The 19,936-nt window shown below is 47.2% G+C and overlaps 1 protein-coding gene across 1 annotated transcript in view; it reads left to right on the forward strand.

Annotated features, from left to right (window-relative positions):
- Nucleotides 1–16,202, forward strand: part of SNX30 (sorting nexin family member 30) — a gene marked incomplete at both ends in the record, with an annotated part of 80,553 nt that extends 64,351 nt beyond the window's left edge. The window contains 3 exons of the mRNA XM_084237502.1: nucleotides 5,615–5,701; nucleotides 12,765–12,917; nucleotides 16,143–16,202. Of these exons, the coding sequence (XP_084093628.1) occupies nucleotides 5,615–5,701; nucleotides 12,765–12,917; nucleotides 16,143–16,202 (300 nt within the window). The remainder of the gene's footprint in view (nucleotides 1–5,614; nucleotides 5,702–12,764; nucleotides 12,918–16,142) is intronic.
- Nucleotides 16,203–19,936: the final 3,734 nt, after the last annotated feature.

Raw genomic sequence — 19,936 nt, forward strand, 5'->3', positions numbered from 1 at the left:
GCCTTCTGCTCCCCCCAGAAATGTATTTCAGTAGATTCACCTGTTCTGCTCCCCACTCTGTCTCTGGTGAATCCTCTCACCCTCCGCACCTCTGGTCTGTACCCCAGCTCTTGTGTGCATAAATAAATAAATCTTTAAAAAAAAATAATGCAACAGTTCTGTAGCCTTTTGGGGAAGGGGATGGCCCCCTAGGAGAGCATTTCCTCACAAGCAGGATGTATTTCTCTCCCTTCTCTATGTTCATCTTTATTTTCCAAAATTCCTGTGACAAATTTCTTTTAAAATTAGGGGACAACGCATGGTTTCATTATTACCACATTGCCCTAAACCATTTAACTCATAGGTGGGCCCGTGTCAGTAGAATGAGTGTCGAAAGGGACAACCTCAACCCAACCATTTAACTACAAATTATGTTACCAGGACTAAGTTAGACCCATTTTCCTGCTTGTGAGAAAATGCCCTCCTCGAGGGCCATCCCCTGTCCCAAAAGGAAACAGAACTGTTGCATTTTTATTTTTATTCTCATTTGCTCTTTATTACTGAGTGCTCATTATTCTCTGCAAATTCCTGTTGGGTCGCTTGGTTGTCAGCCCCGGGCGTACCAGGCCACGAGCCACTCTTCAGTGTGTCTGAGCCGTGTCTGCTGCACCCACACACTTCCCCAACCCTGCATCGTAGTGTCCCTCTTCACAAAAAGATTTGAAGCATAAAGCCTTCCAGACCTGAGGAGGCTTTTTGGTCACTGCTGATCTTTTCTGTCAGGGCTATTCTGGGACTACCTTTTCCTCCTCTTCCTCCAAGCTTGATAGCCACAGTCTTGCCAGGGGCAGAGGTGCGCCTGCACTCTGGGGTGCAGCGGGGATGTGGAGCTTTCCCGATGACTATGACCGTTGTGGCACTTTCTTGGGAAAAAATCCAGTGTGGCTGTTGAGAGCCAAACCACAAAATGTATCTGTGACCGATTTCCAGATGCTTTTGTCATGCTAGTTTAATGGTTGTTACTCGTTTGTTGTAAACTTTTTGGATGACAGATATTAATGTTTCCATGGCTTAACTTTTTATTATGGAAAAATTCAAGCAAATCTAAAAGTAGAGGGAAAGGACAGTCCCCCAGCACCCACGAGCCAGCTCCCACAGCTCCCCACTCTTAGCCATCCTGTTCCGGCTCCGCTCCCACCCACTCCCCACCCCCAGTGCCTCATTATTTCAAAGTAAATCTTACACATCATATCATTCCTTACAAAAATATTTAGTACATGTCTCTAAAATACAAGCATTCTTTTAAAAAAAAAAACCATGTCATATGTAAATTTTTTTTTGCAATATTCCTTCAAATATCCCATTTTCTCCAATTTTCCAGTTTTCTCAAACACCATTTTTATGGGTTTCTTTCCAAGTTGGGATCCAAATAAAATATACACATTGGTTGATGTTCCTTAAACTTTTAAAATCCCTCCCCAGCTATTTATTTTCCTCGCAATTTGTTTATTTAAAAAGCAGCGTCATTTACCCTTTCTACATTTGAAAAGAAAGTGTGGTCAAGTTGCTAGGACTGTTGACTAGGACTGTTTCAAAATAGGGGCGAAATGCTTTGCATTTTAAGATACAGCAGGTGAGAGAAATGGATCCCATGTCTCTGATTAGGAGTCACCAACTCATCCAGGTCTCTCCTGGCCATGCCGTATGTAATTCTACCATCCCCCAAACCCTCACCACTTAAAACCCTCTTTGCTGTTTTGTGTTTTCTCCTTAACACCTAACACTACCTCTCTCACATGCTATACATTAGTGTATTTTCCTCGTGTGTTGTTTGCTGTCCCTCTCAAATGTAAGGTCGTGAAGTGGTGTGTGTGTTGTCTCTGCTGGATCCTCACACCTGGACAGATGAATGAAGACTCATTAAAGCAGAAAGTGGGTGAGGCTGGCTGTGCAGAGGAGGGGCAGAGGGACTCAAAATGTCTCCGTGCACTTGGCTTTTTGGTTTATGGTACCCCCTAGAATCACAGTCCCAGTAAAGTTTAGTGAGAAGCTCAGATGGTGACTATCTCTTGCTGTTCCTCAGAGATGGAGGAACCTTTCTGTTGCTACCAACTCGGGGCTGTTGCCTTTCATGCCATTGCAGGCTCAGGCCCAAGGCCATGGGCTGGTTTGACCAGTTTCATCAACATAGCCTGTGTTGTTTGGGGAGGGAGGCCAGTCCTTTCAAACCTCACCAGTGGTGTGCGAAGGTGCTCTCAACAAGGGTGGCAGTCTTAGTTTATCTCGATTCAAAACCTGTTTCCCGATGTTGAATGTGGTTGGACAACACTCGGATTGGGAAGCACAAGCTCTCCTGCAGCACAGCAGGAAGGGCCTGTCTGGTCACTGCTGAGCTGTTAATCAGCAGTGTCCTCAACCAGATCCCTGCATTACCGGACCTCAGTCTGTAGAATTTGAGCCACACCCTTGCCCTCCTGTGGGGTCCCTGCCACTTCTCTGCTGTCTAGTGTGGCTGGGGTCTTGGCACAAACCCTCTTGTGAGCCTGCACAAGAAGGTGGCATGCTGGTCACTGCAGGTGAGGTTGGACGGCAGTGACTGAGGAGACAGAAACCCTACTTCTGAGCCAGAGAAGGCCCAGGTAACTGGGGCAGGCAATGTGGCTGAACCTAGGACTCCCACAGTGACTTTGGGGTAGGGACAAGACATGCATTTGGGCTGTCTGAGCTGTGGAGCTGACATATTTTTCACTGTCCCTCCTGACCTCAAGGCCTCGCAACCTCAGCAGAGGACTTGGAGCAGAATGGCAGGCAGGAAGCCCCACATTCTGCTGATTGAATACTACTGTTTTAAGAGTAGATCTAGCTTTGGTTATGGCATTCTCACTACAGATGGTATATCCCTGGAGTGACTCATTCTTCTAGTGTAGGTATCTGTGCTTTTCCCGGTGAGGTGTGGGGTGTCCTCTGAAGAGAATATGAGGCAGTAAGGATGCCAGTGGGCCTTCTCTGCTGCCACCTGTTCCTTGGGGAGCCACACTTGGTCTCCATAATCAGCATCATGTGTTTATTTCTCTTGGATGGAGAATATGATTTTTACTACAGTTGGTACCAGACCAGTAGATTTAGATTATTTCCTGGTCTCTATGAAATCCAGACAGGATCCCTGGTTGTTTTCTTTGAATTTATAGAAATAATAACCAGCCATATGTGATTATTTAAGTTGAAATTTGTTGGCGTGGAAATGAACCTCCTCCTCCTACCTTTCTGCATCCTCATAACAGGAAAATAATTAAGTCAATATAAGGCAGATTAACAGAAGAAAAATACAAAATTAAATTTCATATACCCTGAAGGTGCCATTATGACCATACCTTCTGAATGACCAGTTTGTAAAGATTTTAGACAAAGAAGTAATAAATCTGTGGAGACAGAGAAGCTACAGAAATTCTTGAAATTTTGTTTTGGATAACTAATTTAGTGAGTTAGGCAGCATGTTTACACAACTTCTCCTCTTGTCTCTGAGAGCAAGTGTGTCTCTTTATCTCTATAGAGAGGGTTCCCAACATGTGGAATTACTTCCTGCTTCCAGGGGGAGTAGAGAGGAGGTTCAGAAAATTCCTGCTGTTTGGAAGCATTCGCTGGCTGTTTCTTAATTCAGAATAATCAATCTGCCACTCCAGCACATCCTAGGGCAATCCCGCATACTCTAATAAATTAAGTAAAAATTTAAACCCGCTTCCTCAGTCTTACCAGCCACATTTCAGAAGTTCACAGTTCAGGGCCTCCCTGGTGGTGCAAGGGGTTAAGTCTCAGCACTGTGAAGCTATTAGCAGCAACTGCAGCATGAGTTCAATCCCCAGCCAGGGAGCTACCAACATGGTACAGCAGACCTCTCCTGTCTTGCCCACTGCTCCCCTCAGCAGTGTGTTTCAGTGGATCCGCCTATTCTGGTCCCCACTCTGTCTCTGGTGAATCCTCTCATCCCCGCCCCTCTGGCCTACACCCCAGCTCTTGTATAAATACATCTTAAAAAAAAAAAGTTCACAGTTCACTAGGTTAGGAGTCAGTGGGGCCAGTGGCTGCTGTGTCACTGCAGCTCCTAGATCGTCAAGCAGAAAGTTCTGGGAACAGCACTGTAAACCTCCCTACTCACAGGGTGTGAGTGTGGGCAGGGAACTTCCATGCACTTAGGAGAAAAGTGAGTGGCAAACAATGAAAAATAGCTATTGCCAGTTTTACCTCATATTCTTCTCATGGCGAAACACTTCTTGAAATAAATTCCTCAGGGGAGGATTTGATATTCCCCTGTTGACATAGCCTGTTAGGTGGTGGGTGTCAGTTTCCTGTTTTCCGGCACCTTTTTAACACATTGTCAGAGACACAAGATGGCCCTGCTTAGCTCACGAATGGCTTCTTGTTGCCCCCACTCCTCATTCTGGAAGGTCCCAGTGGGCAAAGTGTGAGATTAGAAACTTGCAATTTGTGACTTCTGAGTTAGTGGGAAAGAAAATTCTCTTTACTCTTGATTTGCCATTTGTGATTCTACTAAAAGAAAAAAGAAAAAGAAAAAGAAAAAAAAAACCCTTGTCTGACATAGGTGTTCTAATGGAGGTTTTTTTTAAGATTTATTTTTATTTATGCATACAAGAACTGTGGTGTAGGCCAGAGTTGCGGGGGGTAAGAGGGTTCATCAGAGACAGTAAGCAGCAGAACAGGTAGATCTACTGAAATACACTGCTGAGGGAAGCAGCGGGCAGGACAGGGGACGTCTGCTGTGACATGTGGGTCAGCTTCCTGGCCAGGGATCGAACTCATGCCACAGTGGCTGGTGATAGCCTGACAGCATTGAGACTTTCACCCCTGTGCAAGCAGGGAGGGTCCCTAACTGAGGTCTTAGTGGCAGAACTGGGACTGGGTGAGGCAGCGGAGCTACCCAGGGCACAAATTTAGGGAGACCCTCACACCCAGGTACTGATCTTGTATTTGTCTCCTTACATTTTCCATCCTGGGGTCCTGGCTTGCTTCCCCATTGCCCTGTCCGGGGCTGCTGCCCTGTGGGCCCACTCACCACCCACTCTTGCGGGCTCACTGCACACATCCTGGGATTCCAGGCTTGTATATAACTCCTCAGCAGCCTTGTACAGTGTCTGTACTGTCCTTCACCTGACCCTGAAGGTAGGGGCCCACCCTCTTAGTTCTTCGATAACCTGGTCCAGTCAGTCCCCCAGAGATCAGGGTCAGTGAATTAAACAGTCAAGAACTCTGATGACCTAGACTTTTCTGTTAATGGTTCAGAGAACACTTGCATTTTACCTCCAAGCTGGACACAGCCCAGTTCTCTGTTCTGGGGGCAGTCGAGAGGCCTCTGACCAGCGTGGCTGTGGACAGCCACTCCCAGTTGCTCTTCCCTGGGATTCTGTGACTTTCAGCATCCGGCTGTTACTGGTCTAGAAGCTCAGGCTCCCAGCGTGGTTCTCGCTCCCTCCTCCCTCCCTCATGCCTGCTTCTGCCTGGCTGATGTGGGAGCACATGGCTGGACCTGGGTGTGCTCCTATTTGGGGAGGATGTGGTAAGGACTTGGAGGCCTCTTTGTGAAATCTGTGCTACTACCTGCTTCTCCTTTCTGCCCCCACAGAGCGTGTTGAAGAAGAGGGACCAAGTGCAAGCAGAGTACGAAGCCAAACTGGAAGCTGTGGTTCTGAGAAAGGAAGACCGGCCCAAGGTCAGGGGCGCTTCTGGGACCTTGATGCACTCAAATACCCTGCCCAGTGCCCCCAGCCTGTGCTGTCACGGTTCTCCTTTTTGCTTCCTTTTATGTCTCCAGAGCATTCCAGATATATGTACTTGGAAATGAGTTTTTGGCAATTTCCTGGAAACGCTGCCGGTGGTTCCTTTCTCCATAAAAAAGCACGTTGTGGAGAGGAGAGAGCAGCCTAGAGCGGTGTTATCAACGTGTGGCTTAGACTGTCCACAAGCTACACCTGAGCTGTGATGAGGGAAGGGCTGACACTTGAGGTCCTTCACGGCAGCATGACCCCTGTCAGCCACCCAGGATGAGCGCTGTCATGTGTGGCAGGTAGCACGTGGGCAAACTGCGCTCTGGCCGGTTGGACTGGGGACGCCAGCAGAAGGTCGTCCTTCCTAACAAAGTCTGAGAAGCGCTGGTGGAGCTTGGTTTTGCTGCATCCAGCCCCGGCACTCTGGGTCCAAGTTGGGGATCATAGTTGTTAAAATGCGTCGGTTGTGTTGGTTACTCCATTTGTTGCTCTTCTTTTCCCCCAGCCAGGACTCAAAAAAGAAGTCATGTTAATAGCCAGTGTGTGAGTGCTCATGGTGTGCTAATAAGCACTTTATATTATCTCATTTAGTCTGAACAACGGCCCCCTAGGTGCTGTTCTTATTCCCATTTGAGAGATGGGCAACCCGAGGTCCTGAGCTCATGATACAAGGGGCAGCATCAGGCTTACGCCCCACAGTTCCCATTAAGCTACTCCACTCCTTTTTGTTTGTAACTGGAAGGTGTATTTATTTAGAAAAAGAGGTAAGTAGGGGATGTTATTAAAACAATAAAAAATAGGGGCCCCACTTTCATGGAAAGAGCTTGACGTCAGAAGCACTGTCTTCCTGTGCTGGGACTCTGGCTGCCACTGAGCAGGGATTGACCCAGGAAGGAACCAGCTTTGGGAATTCACAGCCCAAGCTCAGAAGCATCACATTGCGACTCTCTTGAGTGCTCTTTTATGTCAGTGGCTTCACAGGATCACCGCGCAGGCCCAGAGGAAGGCACTGTTCCTTCCCCATTCATGGGTGAGGATACAAGGCACAAAGTGGCCGCCATCAGCTGCCCGGCCCTGTGGACAGCAGTGCTGTCATCCGGCATGCAGGGCACTGTGAGCATTTCATAAATACATGTGTGTTGCATTGCTTCTTGTGTCACCCATAGGGATCTACACCAGAAAGGGAAGTCTGTTTGCATCCTAGGGAACGTGAAGCTATGAGGGTTAGGATTCCTGTCACTCACCCAGTATCTGCAGCTGGGATGTGGCCAGAGAGCAGGGTGCCTGCTGTAGCTGGCTCCTGTGATATTCTAGATCATGATGCATCTGCCTAGCTCATGTCTTAGTCTCATTTAAAGGAATGGCCTTGAATACTGTTTATATATTTCAAAATTTCATTCTGACAATATATCTCCCAAATATAAATATAGAAGTCACTTTTCCTGGCTGGGTTGGGAAGGAGAGATAATATAGCAGGTTATGCCGCTGGCCTAGTCTGGAAGCTGAGGATCCTGTATTTAAAAGGTGTCTCTTAATAATTCTGTCAGCATCATACCTGCTCAGCATTGAATATAAGCTTTCTCAGAGGCCACTTTTGTCATTTTAATGTCATTCAGCACCGTACAGGACAGTTCCTTTCCAATGACAGGAGCTGAGGTGATGAATAACAGGCCAAGTTAAATCTTGAGGGAACCCTGCATCCTCCTTGGAACAGACAGAGCAAAGGGGACAGCTGTTTCTGGCTCCCACTTTTCATGCAGCTGAACTTGGGGCTTCCCACCTCATGCTCTGCCCTCGTTGTTGGTCTGGGTGACTCTCCTCTTCTTCCCAGGAAATCTTCCTGCAACTGCCGTTCTCAGTTCCACGTAGCATTCCTTAGCTCTTGGCTGCTAGAGTTCTCTCCAGCCAGTGAGACTGACTTGTAGGTTTCAAACACGCCCACACTCCTCAGCCCACCATGGGAGGCAGTCTTCACCTTTCCTCTTTCTGGTGGGACACCATGCCAGGCCAGAATCAATTTTGCTACTTGTTTGGCAGTTGTGATATTTCACAACCAAGCATGACAGTGCTGTGCCAGTGAGTGTGATTGAACAGTATGGGCAGCAGAAATGGTGGCACCAGTTTTGCATTGGTGGCAGCAGCCACGTTAGTGGGCAGAGGAGGCCGCCTGTCTAAGTGGCTGTGGTCTAGTAGAAAGCACAAGATTTACAATCAGATCAAATCCCAGCATGGACTGATTTGCTCATTAACCTTTGTGGGATTCCTGCGGGTGATGGTTGTGAGGATGTAAAATGTCTGATGTGGTAACACACACTGTGTGGAGCCCCTACTTCCTGCACTATCTCTAATCGCCTTGAGTAGGAATGCTGAGAACTTTGCTTTCTGGGTTTGTTGTCACTTAGGGCTTTTATTTTGTCTATTTAAAGTTTTTTTTCTTGCCACACTTGTTTCCAGATGGCCCCTGCCTTCCCACTCCTGCCAAATGCCCATCCTGCCTGGTAGCCTGCCGTTAGCAGGTGGACACCTCTCTAGGACATGGGTCCTGAAGGTTTTGCTATGCTTTCTTTGTCTCATGTAGTTTTGAGACCTACTTTCCAGAACAGCTGCTGGTGAGATGAACACTAGGTATCAGGAAGTGGGTCAGGGCTGATTCTACTCCAAGGACTCACCCAGTTTCCTGTTGTCCATAACTTACAGCGGGAGCAAGATGGCCATAGGTCCATTACCGAGTGTGGGAAGCAGTAGATTGCTGCTGGAAGGCGGGTTTTTCACAAGAAAATTCTGGAATTGGTCATGTTAACAAATCTGAGGAGTCTATTTTGAGGTGATACTTAGCAGGTTGCTCTGAAAAGCGAGGCCAAATTGAGTTTGTGAAGCCATGGAGTGGTATCAAAGAAGCCTCATGAATCTCCATGAGCTTTGCTCTGAATTTTATGATGGAGGGGACTCCTCAGGACAAGGAGGTGAGCTCCATGGCTGAGTCTGCTGCTTCTTAGCATGTGCTGAGGGTAAACGCTGATGAGGTCCCTGAGCTGAGGGGCATTGTTCAGATCCTGGAACTGAAAGTTTTGCTTTAAATTGCAGAAGCTCAGCAGACCCTGAGGTAATTTTTCCTCAGGCAAAGGGAGCTTTGGCTTATGTAATCTTGGTTTTCCTCATTTTAATTTTGCAATTAGAGAGATGACAGGCACGTGGTAGGGGCTGATGACCTAATGCTGCATCTGTCAGGCTCACAGCCTATGTAAATCCTAGAATCTGATCCTAGAGGAACATCCATGTTTTGTTCTCTTCTCTGTTTGACTCTTTTCAATGGTAATATATTCAAGTGTTAGTAGTTAAAAATAAGAATGAACAAAGAAGGGATGTCAAGAGAGAAAGCTTTATAAAAATCTTCCAGTTATCTTAAAAAGGTAAAAAGAGGGAGGCTGTTTTAGGTTCTGAACCTGGCGGCCTTCTACCAGGTACAGTGTCAGGTGAAAAAGCTGTCTGAAGCTTGTGGTGTTGCTGTGGAGTGAGAAGGTATGTGCAGTGAATGTGGGTGGAGCAGAGAGGGGCTCTCCTGGGCTGTGGCTTCTCATTTGAGCAGTGGGGAGGGGACAAAGATGGTGGGTCACTTGGACAAAACTCTTGAAGAAGTCTGTGAACCCTTGAAAGCCCAGTGCCACCAGAATGACCAACATTCTGGAATGGAGAAGATTTAGTGAATAGCAGGAACTGAGTTCTAAAGGGCAGAAGTGGATGGAAGACTCCTTATCATGGAGTTTTTCAGACCTTCCAGTTAAGCAAGGGCTTCTGTTATTTGCAGGTACTTGTGATAAGTGAGGACCGATATTTTCCTGGTGTTTCCCAAATTTCTCCACAGCAGCCATCATCTGAGCTGGGGGGAGAAAACCAGACTCATGAGGCAGAGGTCACATCCACCATCAACCACAAAAGTGGTTCATGAACCCTTTCTCCCCTAAGTATTGGGATCGTGTCTGCCTTACACAGTCACTGGGGGCTTCATAAACCTACTGTCACCCTAGGAGCTGATAACCTGCCATTTCTAGCCTAACTCCAAGAAGGGAACTGAGGCAGAAATTTATATTGTAGGACCAGCACATGAAAAGGGCTCAGTGGTACATTTTTAAATGAATTAAATTATCAGTGAATTACATTATCACCCTGCTCCCCAGTACACAAAATGCTTAGTCTCCTCCCACATTACCCTCCAGTTCCAACAACCCATATTTTATCCTGGATATTCTGGTGAGAGATAGGGGAGCCAATGTAAAAAATGCAGTCTTATTTTCTATTTAGAAGTTTTTTGTCTTCTGAAGTCTTATCTGGTGATTTTTTTTTTCTTGGTGTCTTGTGATAAGCGGCCCCCAACCGTTAGCATTGGACATTGCCACCTCCACGTCCTTCAGATACATGGTAGCGTAACTCGCACAGTACCTCAGAGAGAAAACTGAAACATGGAGATAAGAAGGGACACTGGATGTTGCTGGTCAGTGAATCGGTTCCAAAAAGAAACAAAAGTGAAAAGAATGAGCCTGAGTGGCAGCTGCCCTCCTCTTCACACAGCCGGGCAGCTCCAGTAACTGGGTCACTTCAGGCACTTCACCCTAATTCCTCTTATTCTTGTCTTTTTAAGCTTTGCCCCTCATCTCTCTTCTAACCCCCCACACCTCTGTGGCTCTTTGGCTCTGCTCTCTTGGTTCTCTTTCTGTTCTGTCCCCATTTTTTGAGGTGAGCTGTGCTGATTCCTTCTCTGACTCTATAAACCTAGATCTCTCCATGACTTCTACCCTGCAACCCTCCCTACCTCAGCCCCTCCTTCATTCTCTAGATAATTAAAAAAATGGGGCCTCCCTTGTGGCCACAAGGGGTTAAGCACCACACTATGAAGCAATCTGCAACCTCTGCAGCACGAGTTTGATCCACGGCCGGCCAGGGAGAACCCACATGGTGCAGCAGACCTCTCCTGCCTCGCCTGCTGCTCCCCTCAGCAGTGTATTTCAGTCAGTCCGCCTGTTCTGTTCCCCACTCTGTCTCTGGTGAATCCTCTCACTCCCTGCGTTTCTGGCCTGTACCCCAGCTCTTGTATTCATAAATAAATAAATCTTTAAAAAAATGAAATCATGGCAAAATACACATAATTTAACATCTGAATCCTTTCTAAGTCTACAATTTAGTGTTAAGTAAATTCACATTATTGTGCAACCAATCTCTAAAGCTCTTTTCATCTTGCAGAACTGAAACTCTGTCCCCATGACACAGGAACTCTATTTCCTCCTTTCTTTGGCGCCTAGTAACTGCCACACTACTTTCTGTTTTCATAAATTTGACTACTCATATATAGAGAGCCATACTGTATTTGTCCTGTTGTAACTGGACAAATTTTACAAATTTTACTCAGCATAATAGCAAGGTTCATTCATGTTAAGCATGTGTCAGAATTTCCTTCCTTTTAAGGGCTTCATAATATTCCATTGTATGTGTATACCACGTTTGGTTTATCCATTATCACCTATGGAGGGACACATTAAGTTGCTTCCACCTTTTGTCTATTGTGAATAATACTGCTATAAGCATGGATGTACAAATATCTCTTTGAAACTCTGTTTTCAATTCTGGGTATATACCCAGAAGCAGATTTTCTGAATCCTTTGGTAATTCAGTTTTTAATTTTTTGAGAAACTACCATACCATTTTCCATAGTTGTGCCATTTTACATTCTTACCAGCGTGTACAAGGTCTCCAATTTTCCCACCTTCTCATAGACGCCTGTTATTCCCTGACTTGGGGTAGTTTCCATCCCGACGGGGGTGGAGTAGTTTGTCACTGTGGTTTTGGTTTGCATTTCCCTAGCGATTAGTGACATGGGGCAGCTTTCCATGTGTGTTTACCCATTTGTCTTCTTTAGAGAACTGTGTATTCAAGGCCTTTGCTCATTTTAAAATGGGGTGGTTGGTTTTGTTGTTGAGATATTTCAACCCTGCCATGTGGAAGGAGGTCTCACCTCTGCTCAGCTGCAGCTACCCCCTGTCTGGTCTGTGGACCTGTCTTTTCCTTGAGCCCTGGGGGACTGTTGGTACCCTGGGTGCCCAGACTAGAAACTTGCAGCTCTTCTCCATCATACTGTATCTTACTTCTCATGTACAACTGGTTGCCAAATCTGTCAGTCTGGCTCCAGCAGATTGTCCTTCTGGTGTTACATGCATCACCCTGATTCCATGGTGCCCAGGATGCTCTCAATGCCAATAGAAATTGGTGTTGACTCATCTTTGATCTCTGGTGAAAATCTTAGGGTGTGGTTACATGGGTAAAATGTAGCATAAAGCTCAAAAGAATATAGTTTAGAAATAATTTATATTTGGAAACATATTTTATAATAGCTTATATTTGGAAAATGAAAAGAATCTTTTTATATAAGACATAGACTAAAACTCAAAATATTCTTATTATGCAAATGATTCTTGATTAACAATTTATAGTATTCATGTTGGTAAGAACGAAGAAATATTTGTTGAGTACTTAATATATGCTACGTACCAAATGCTTTGTGCATCTTATATCATTTAATCTAAAAACAGTCTTATAAGGTGGATAGTACTAACCAGAAGAAGGTGAAGCACATACACATTTTTGTGTATAGATGGACTTAAAAAGGAACCAAAGGTATATAACTCTGCAGTCAAATGCTCTGTCACTGAGCTATACCCCTGAAAGGTATATAACTCTGAATGGGAGTGTTTTTTCTTCCTGTTTGTATTCTGGGCCTATTTCCCCATGAGTTTCTGTTGTACTGGGGTTAGTTTGAAGGTTTGGGTCAGGATAGCCTTTTTCTGAATTCCTTTTTAGACTTGAAATCCTAAAACTGCCTTCAAGTAAATGCCTCCAGAGGAGAGAGTGTGTTTACGGCATTTAATGAGTCCTTTGGCCTTTTACCAATGTGAGGAGAGGCATCAAGAAATGAGATATAGTTCCATGTACAAAGCACCCATTTGTGTGTCCACTTTCCAGGTGCCTGCAGATGTTGAGAAATGTCAGGACCGGATGGAGTGTTTCAACGCCGATCTGAAGGCTGACATGGAGCGGTGGCAGAACAACAAGAGGCAGGACTTCCGGCAGCTGCTGATGGGGATGGCAGACAAGAACATCCAGTATTATGAGAAGGTAATGAGCCTGCTGTTGGGGCCACAGCCCTCCCATCTAGGAAGCATTTCTAATAGCTAGACCTTAAGCAAGACCTGCCAGGAATCTAGAAGTGGGGCTCCGCCAGGCCATAGCCACCCTTGTTTTATGTTTAGTCTTAGCAGCTCCTCTGTGTCCTTGCCCTGCCATGTAGAAGGTGTGCTGAGTTTGGAAGCAGAAGCCTTCCAGGTGCCCATGGGGGTTTCACATGCACATTGCTGACCAAAGCAGCAGTTTTCTGTGCCTGTGGGTCCCAGTGGTGAGCTGCTGCCAGAGTCCGCCAGGCCTGCAGCCAGAGGTGCTGCGGTCACGGAGGCTTTGGGCCCTCTCTAAGCTGCCTTGTGAACCGACATACGGGGCCTTTCCCTTCCTTGCACCGTGGATCCCTCTGGACATCTGGTGAAACCTGAGGGCCCCTGATCAAAGTATGATTTGTTTTTTAAAAAAATAGATTTTAAAGTATTGTTTGTAAATACCTAAAATACAGGTATGTAGGATTGCAAAGGAAAACTATTGAAAACAGCTTTAAGCATGAATCACCTTGATTTATGGGCTTTAAGCATCCTGAGGTGAAAGTACACGCACATGTACCGCTCTTCACGCCATAGCTCAGTCTCTCCTCAGTCAAGGTTTGCTCCTAGAATACACAGCTCCAGATCAGATCTGCTAATGAATCCTAATATTCCTTAAAGGATTAAGTCTCAGATGATCAGCCTGATCACAACTCAACAGGTAACCTGTAGACTTCCAGGTCAGGTTAGACAAGCTTCATTCAGCAATTCCCTGCACATCCCTGGAAACATGTCTTTATCCAGCTAGAAGGATTCATCTTTTTTGGGGTCTTTGGTAGTTCTGGCTGCTGTTCAGGGGCCAGTATGGCCACATCTTCATTTAGAGGAGAGTAGAGGAGGCAGTCATGGCCTGGCCCTCATTTGCCAGGCCTTAGAAAGGACTGTTGTAGAAGGGGAGAGAAGGTGACAGAGTTCTTTTCACGGTGCCATTTTGATGGAGCCTCTGTGGTGTGTCTGGCTGGCCCTGGTGGATGCTGTGCAGAGACCACCACCTTTAACCCTCACCAGAACACTGTCCAGGGGGGTTTCATGATGTGGAAGCAGCTCAGCAAGGTTTTAAAACTCTGTGCAAGGTTACCCAGCTTGTGAGTGACTGAACTCACAGGACTTGTGTCTACCGGTCCAGTCTAAAGATTCCCCCACCACCAGCAGCGCAGAGGGCAGGGACTGTGTCCTCAGCAGTCCTGACTGTGCCAAGGTGGAAAGGTCATGCCAGCTTCCCCCACCAGGCAAGGCCTCTCTGAATGCAGCTGCCCCATCTCAACTAAAGGCGTCATGTCTCCACAGGCTTAAGTGCACTGTCCATGAAGTTCACATCTGGAGCTTCAGTGTCCTCCCAATGGGAGTGATCCTTCCCTGCTGTTGTGCAGACACAGTGAAGCAGCGTATACCTGAGTGCCTGGCGCACACTGGCCTGTGGCGGACACTCCATAAATGCTGCTATCTTCTCTGATCTCATTGCCCTCCCTCCGCTCTTCAGCGGCCTCCTCAGTGTGTAGCCAGGCAAGGTGTACACTTGGTCGGATGTGTTCCTCACTCCTCTTGGTGACTAACCCCAATGTCCCCTGTCCCAAGACTCAAACCCGAGCCATGTATTCATGTTCATTGTGGGTAGGTCACTGCCTTGGGGCCTTACCTGGGCAGCTGCAGGCGTTAAAGAACTCCTCTTATGCACTTGCTGTGTGCACGGGATCCCTTTAGTGGAACACACCTGTTCATCTGGGAATCCCACCCCTTCAGAGTGAGCTCAGTGCTCTCCAGGAGGATGGGAAGCGGGGGTAGAAGGTACCAGGGGGCATAATTCAGGTGAGGGACGCAGGTGTGCAGGTGGAGCAGCAGGAAAGGTCAATGTGAAGAAATAACACTTAATCTGCATCCCCAGTGTCAGAGACTTAGGGAACAGGTATTCCAGGCAACGGGGGCAACATATGTGAGGAGCCTGAGGTAGGAAAAAGCTTGAGCATTTGAGGACCAGAAAGAAAACTGCTGTGTCCTGAGTTCCCTATGGCTGACATAGAAGGACTTTTCCAGATCGGTACCTCTCATTTGACAGCTAGGGAGAGAGCAAGACCTGCGATGATATGCATCCTGTGCTGGCTCACTTTCCTTCTGTGGGCTGGGGTCCAAGTCCCACTGCTTCTCTGACCTCAGAGTCCCCAAGTAGGAGCTGGGGAGTGACTTCTCCACTCCTGTGTCCGCTTAGCCTGAGGACGCTGCTCTTCTCCCACCTCCTCCCCATTGACTTAGTAGAACTCCTGTCCATACCTGGGCTGCTTCTAGGAGAGGACTGTGTGGCTCTCCTGTCCCTCCCATGAGGCCAGGGCTGCTTAAAGTGAGGGTCGTGTCTGCTAAGCAGGTGTTCTCAGAGGAGAAGGCAGAGTCTTCCGAGCTCATGGCCTTTCATAAGGTTCTGAAATGAAAGGGGGTTGGCATAGTGGAAAGAACATCAATTGTGGAACCTCAACCTCCGCCTCTGCCTGCCTACATCTCAAGCAAGTTATTTAACCTCTCTGTGTCTCATTTCCCCCATCTGTAAATAATTACTCTGCTTCATAAAGGTGCGAGGAAGACTAGTGATAGCAAATGTAAAATGAATTACAGTTCTTGGAACATAATAAAACTCAACAATATGGGGTTCCCTTCCTCCATTTTCACTTTGGGAAATCCAGGAGGGGCCCAAACAAGCAAAGCCAAGGTTGCTGAAGGAGAGTGGGTTTAAGCCGCCTCTCTGGGTCGGGGGCTGGACTTACCCGCTCTGAATGTCACCCGCACCCAGCACCACCTGCCTTGGAGCCGCGTCTCTATCCTGGCTGGGAACCTTGGGCCTCATCAAGGGCCCACAACTGCTGTCTTTTCTGATCTTTGAAAGGAATAATTTCTTTGAGTGAATTTCTACAGACTAGCTCATGAACTTGATGGACAATGTGTAGAGACACTGCCGACTGCAGTTAGGATGGGGTGATATACTCAAAACCCATATCTGTTGCCTCTCCTTTAACATCATCCACATAGGCTTGGTTCAGTAGAGGTGACCCAGCGGGATGGATGGTGAAAGGGTGAGATGGGGCAGAATCAAGAAGTTGACCCTGAAATCTGCAACTTGATGCTGACACGTGTGTGTGTGTTGTCATTTCAGTGCCTCATGGCGTGGGAGTCTATTATTCCACTGTTGCAGGAGAAGCAAGAGGCCAAGTAAGTTTCTTCTTGGGACAGAGACTCTTCTACCTACTACATGGGGTACAGCACCCCACACCGGAATGTCCCTGCTGTGCCAGAGGCAGTGCACTTGGAAAACAACCACAGAAACATCTCTCCTTTGTGTATTTTTTTCCTCCCTTCCCCTTCCTTTGTCTGACAGTTATTTTCAACTAGTATTTATTCCTTCATGGAGTCTATAAGGCTATAATCATCTCTCAGCAAAAAAAGCATACCTCCATGTTGTGAAGGAACCGAATGGAACACTATGAAGATTCAAGACCCAGGGTCAAGACAGCCCCTGGCAGACATTCTGCCATCTCATGACAGTTTACATTACGGGACAGTGGAGTTGCCTATTGCGGGAGAGAACCTAGATCCGCCTGAGCAGAAGCTCTTGCTCTCTTTGGCTACTTGGCGGCTCTGAAATTGACCTCCATGGGCACTGACTTGTCTCAGCTTAGAAGGAGGGGGATGCATCTCTGTGTGAAGTTCTTAATGTTCAGTGGTCTGTACCTGTGAGCGTGGCCTGCACCTGCTTGTGATGAGGACACCTGTTTTATGGTTCCTGGTTCATACCTGGCCATTTAACTCTGTGCCTCTGTGCATCCATGGCAGCATGAGCAGGCCAGCATCCTTGTCTTTATGCCTTGGGAAGCTATGGGAGGGGGGATTGCTCCCCGGCACCCCAAACTTGTTTCTGACACTAGAATGCAGTAGATTGGAAATTGTCTTTGTGTAAAATGAAAAAAAGGTGCATTTTTCTTTGTGAAGTTCTTCAATGTTTTTCTTTGGCTTGTCACATGTCATCGGAGTAGAGACTAGGCCAGTCAGGGGGTGTCTGTGGTCGTGAAGTCAGCAGCGCCCAGGTTGCTGAGATCTGTGGGCATATACCAAACCCACCTCTGCCGCCTGCTTTGTGCAATTTGCCTTTACCTCACCAAAAATTCTAGCTTAATGTTTTCTGTCATGTCCACTGAGTGTTAGGCAGCTTTTTGGTGAGAGGCTAGTATGTTGTTACGACACTGTCGAGATTGGTAAACTCAGTGTGAATGTTCTACATAAAGTGCTTTAACTAAGTATTTCCTGGTCAGGAGGAAAGGTCAGCACCTGGACAGGCCTGCCAGGTGATAAGGGCAGCAGCAGCTCTTGGCTGCTAAGTTAGAAGCCTCAATTTGTGGCCTAATTCCTGAGGGCTGCTGGCTGCAGCTAACGTCATTTCAAACTGTGACCAGGTTTACTTTTCAAATCAACACAGAACAGGCAGGCCAAAAGGATCTGTCTTCTAGCTCATTTTTTTCCTCCTGAAGTGAAGCTACATGTAATTTCTGGCCCCTCATTTTATGCTCATCCCCATAAAATCACACATCCGAGCCTCCAGTAAATGGTTTAATGGAACAGTGGTGCTCAGGCGCGGCTGCCTAGGCAGGTTAACCTGCAAACGTCCGTCGGCGCGCAGCGTGTGGAAGGCACTTGATTCTCCTTCTCACCACTGACTTGACCTTGCATTAGCTCCAGCTGGGAGGCTGTTGGGGTGATAATTGGATGGCACAGAATGGTTTGGTTCTGTTTATCATGTCTGAAAAAGTTGCAGTTTAAAATATAATTTTGATAACAGTTGGTACTGTTAGACCCCATCCGTGCCACGCCCAGATCCTTTGATGTGAATTTTCAGTGTGGTACAATTAGAAATGTTTCACTAGGCAGAAGGGTAGGGACAGTCCCTCTGCCCCGAGTGATGATTCAGTGTTTCATTCTACCTCTGAACCATCGTGTTGCTGTGGGTCTGGATGGGTGGTCCAGCCTGACATAATTGGGGGACATGTCTAATAGTGGGTTGATGGCTCTCTGTGAATACCTGGCAGAAGACATGACTAATCCAGCAGCAAATACTCACCTTGGTTAGGTGTGAAGCCAGCCTTGCCTTGTGGAAATGTGCTTTTAAAACGTCAGTGTAAAGAATGCTGGAAAGAACTGTGAAAAAGGTTACAGCAAGATCAGAGTCTGTTGCTAGTTGCCAAAGTCCAGGGACATTCCCATGGAAGTATTAGTTGGGAAAGAAGGCAGCCTTTCAAAAAAAAAAACCCATCAGGTTCCATGCTGGGCTATACGGGGAGGAGACTGGGGGACACAGTCATTCGCTCTCATTATTGAAGGCAAAAGGATTCAAGCATCTTGGGATTTTCCTTCTCTGTTTGGTCCCCATGTGATGTTCCTATGCTTTAAGACACCAGGGGAGGCGGGGAGCCTGGAGCAAAACAACCTGGTCCCCCAGCATCGGTAGTGGAGCTGGGAAGCAAGTGAATGGTGCAGACTTCCTTGGAAAAATGATCTTTCTAGAGAAGGGACTCTTGTCCCTTTCTTGACTTGATGAGGGGAGGAGGCTGACCCAGAAGGAAGGGAGTTGCAGTTCGTGAAGGAGACTCTCCAGCCCTTCCCACCTGCAAGGCCCCGTTGGGCCCCTGGGGGGTCAGCATCCCCAAGCCTTGCCCTCTTCATGGATCAGCACAATGGTGGTTCCCTATGAGAAGTTTAACTCAGAGACTTCTGTGCCAAAGACTGCCTCCCAGAGGCTTCCTCACCCCGTCCTTCCGGGCTCCACAGAATCGAGGTGCTGAGATCACTGGCTTCTCCCTAGTTTTTATTTTCCAGGAGATCTAGGCCTGAGGACATGCCTTACCTCGGGCAGACAGACATGGACAGGTTTTGAGACTCAAGTCTTGGCAGAGGAATGAGTGTCATTCCTTCAACTGCCCTTGCAGCCTGGGAAGTGAAAGGTTTCATTCACTCAGCTTAAAAACCTAGGAGAGGGCTGAAGAGAGTTCTTAGAAACACTGAGCTGGCTATGGCCCTGAAGAACGTGTGTGTGGTTCTTAGCAAGTGTGCACACACCGCTCCTGTTCACACTCTAGCTCCTCTCTTGGAACGAGGAGCCTCTCCACTAAGGCAGCAGGGAACATGCTCCACATCTGGGCTCGGGGTTGGGCTTTATCCTTTAATAAGCCTTCAGAGTGATTCCTGGTGAACTCAGATCGGTGTGATTATGGAGGCAGCCAGCTCGTATTTCCCGGTGCTGCTGCTTAGCTTCACCAGATACCTTTCTTGAGCTGAAAAACAAAAACCAGCATGACTCCGGAGATCAGGGTGAATGAAACAGAAGTTTGTCTTGCCAAATCTCAGCCACACCCAGAGGGCGCTGTCCATGTTGATTTGAATATGTTTTCTCGGTGGCCATCCACGTGAGAAAACTGCACACTTGCTCCTTGTTTCTTATGAGGTTGCCTCTAGTGATGGGACCATGGGAAGTCCTACTTTAGTGTGAGGGCATGATGGCTGAGTCACTGTCTGTGAGTGAGGTTTCTCTCTCAGATGAAATCAGCTCCAGAACACCCAGAGTTCTTTTGAGTTGGCCCTGCAGTGTGGCGTTGACACCGCTGGCCCCTGGCTCTGACTCAGCACCATTCATCAGGCTGCAGAATAATCATCCTATGCACTGTATTCCAAGCAGCCGGGGCAGACGCCAGCTAGGGCTAAGGCCTGTATAGACTCATCTGTTTGGGTCTTGCAGTGGGAAGACCTGGTTCTGTTCTGCCCTAAACAGTGCTTCTGCTCAGAAAATGGGCCTCTTGTGATCAGGGCAGGGCATCCCGGTGCTGAACCCTGCCTTCCTAGACACCTAATTTCAGGGCCTGTGGAAACTGGGTAACCTATTGAGAAGACAGAGGTAACATGTTG

The sequence above is a fragment of the Talpa europaea genome, assembly GCF_964194135.1.
Source record: "Talpa europaea genome assembly, chromosome: 7".
NCBI lineage: Eukaryota > Metazoa > Chordata > Mammalia > Eulipotyphla > Talpidae > Talpa > Talpa europaea.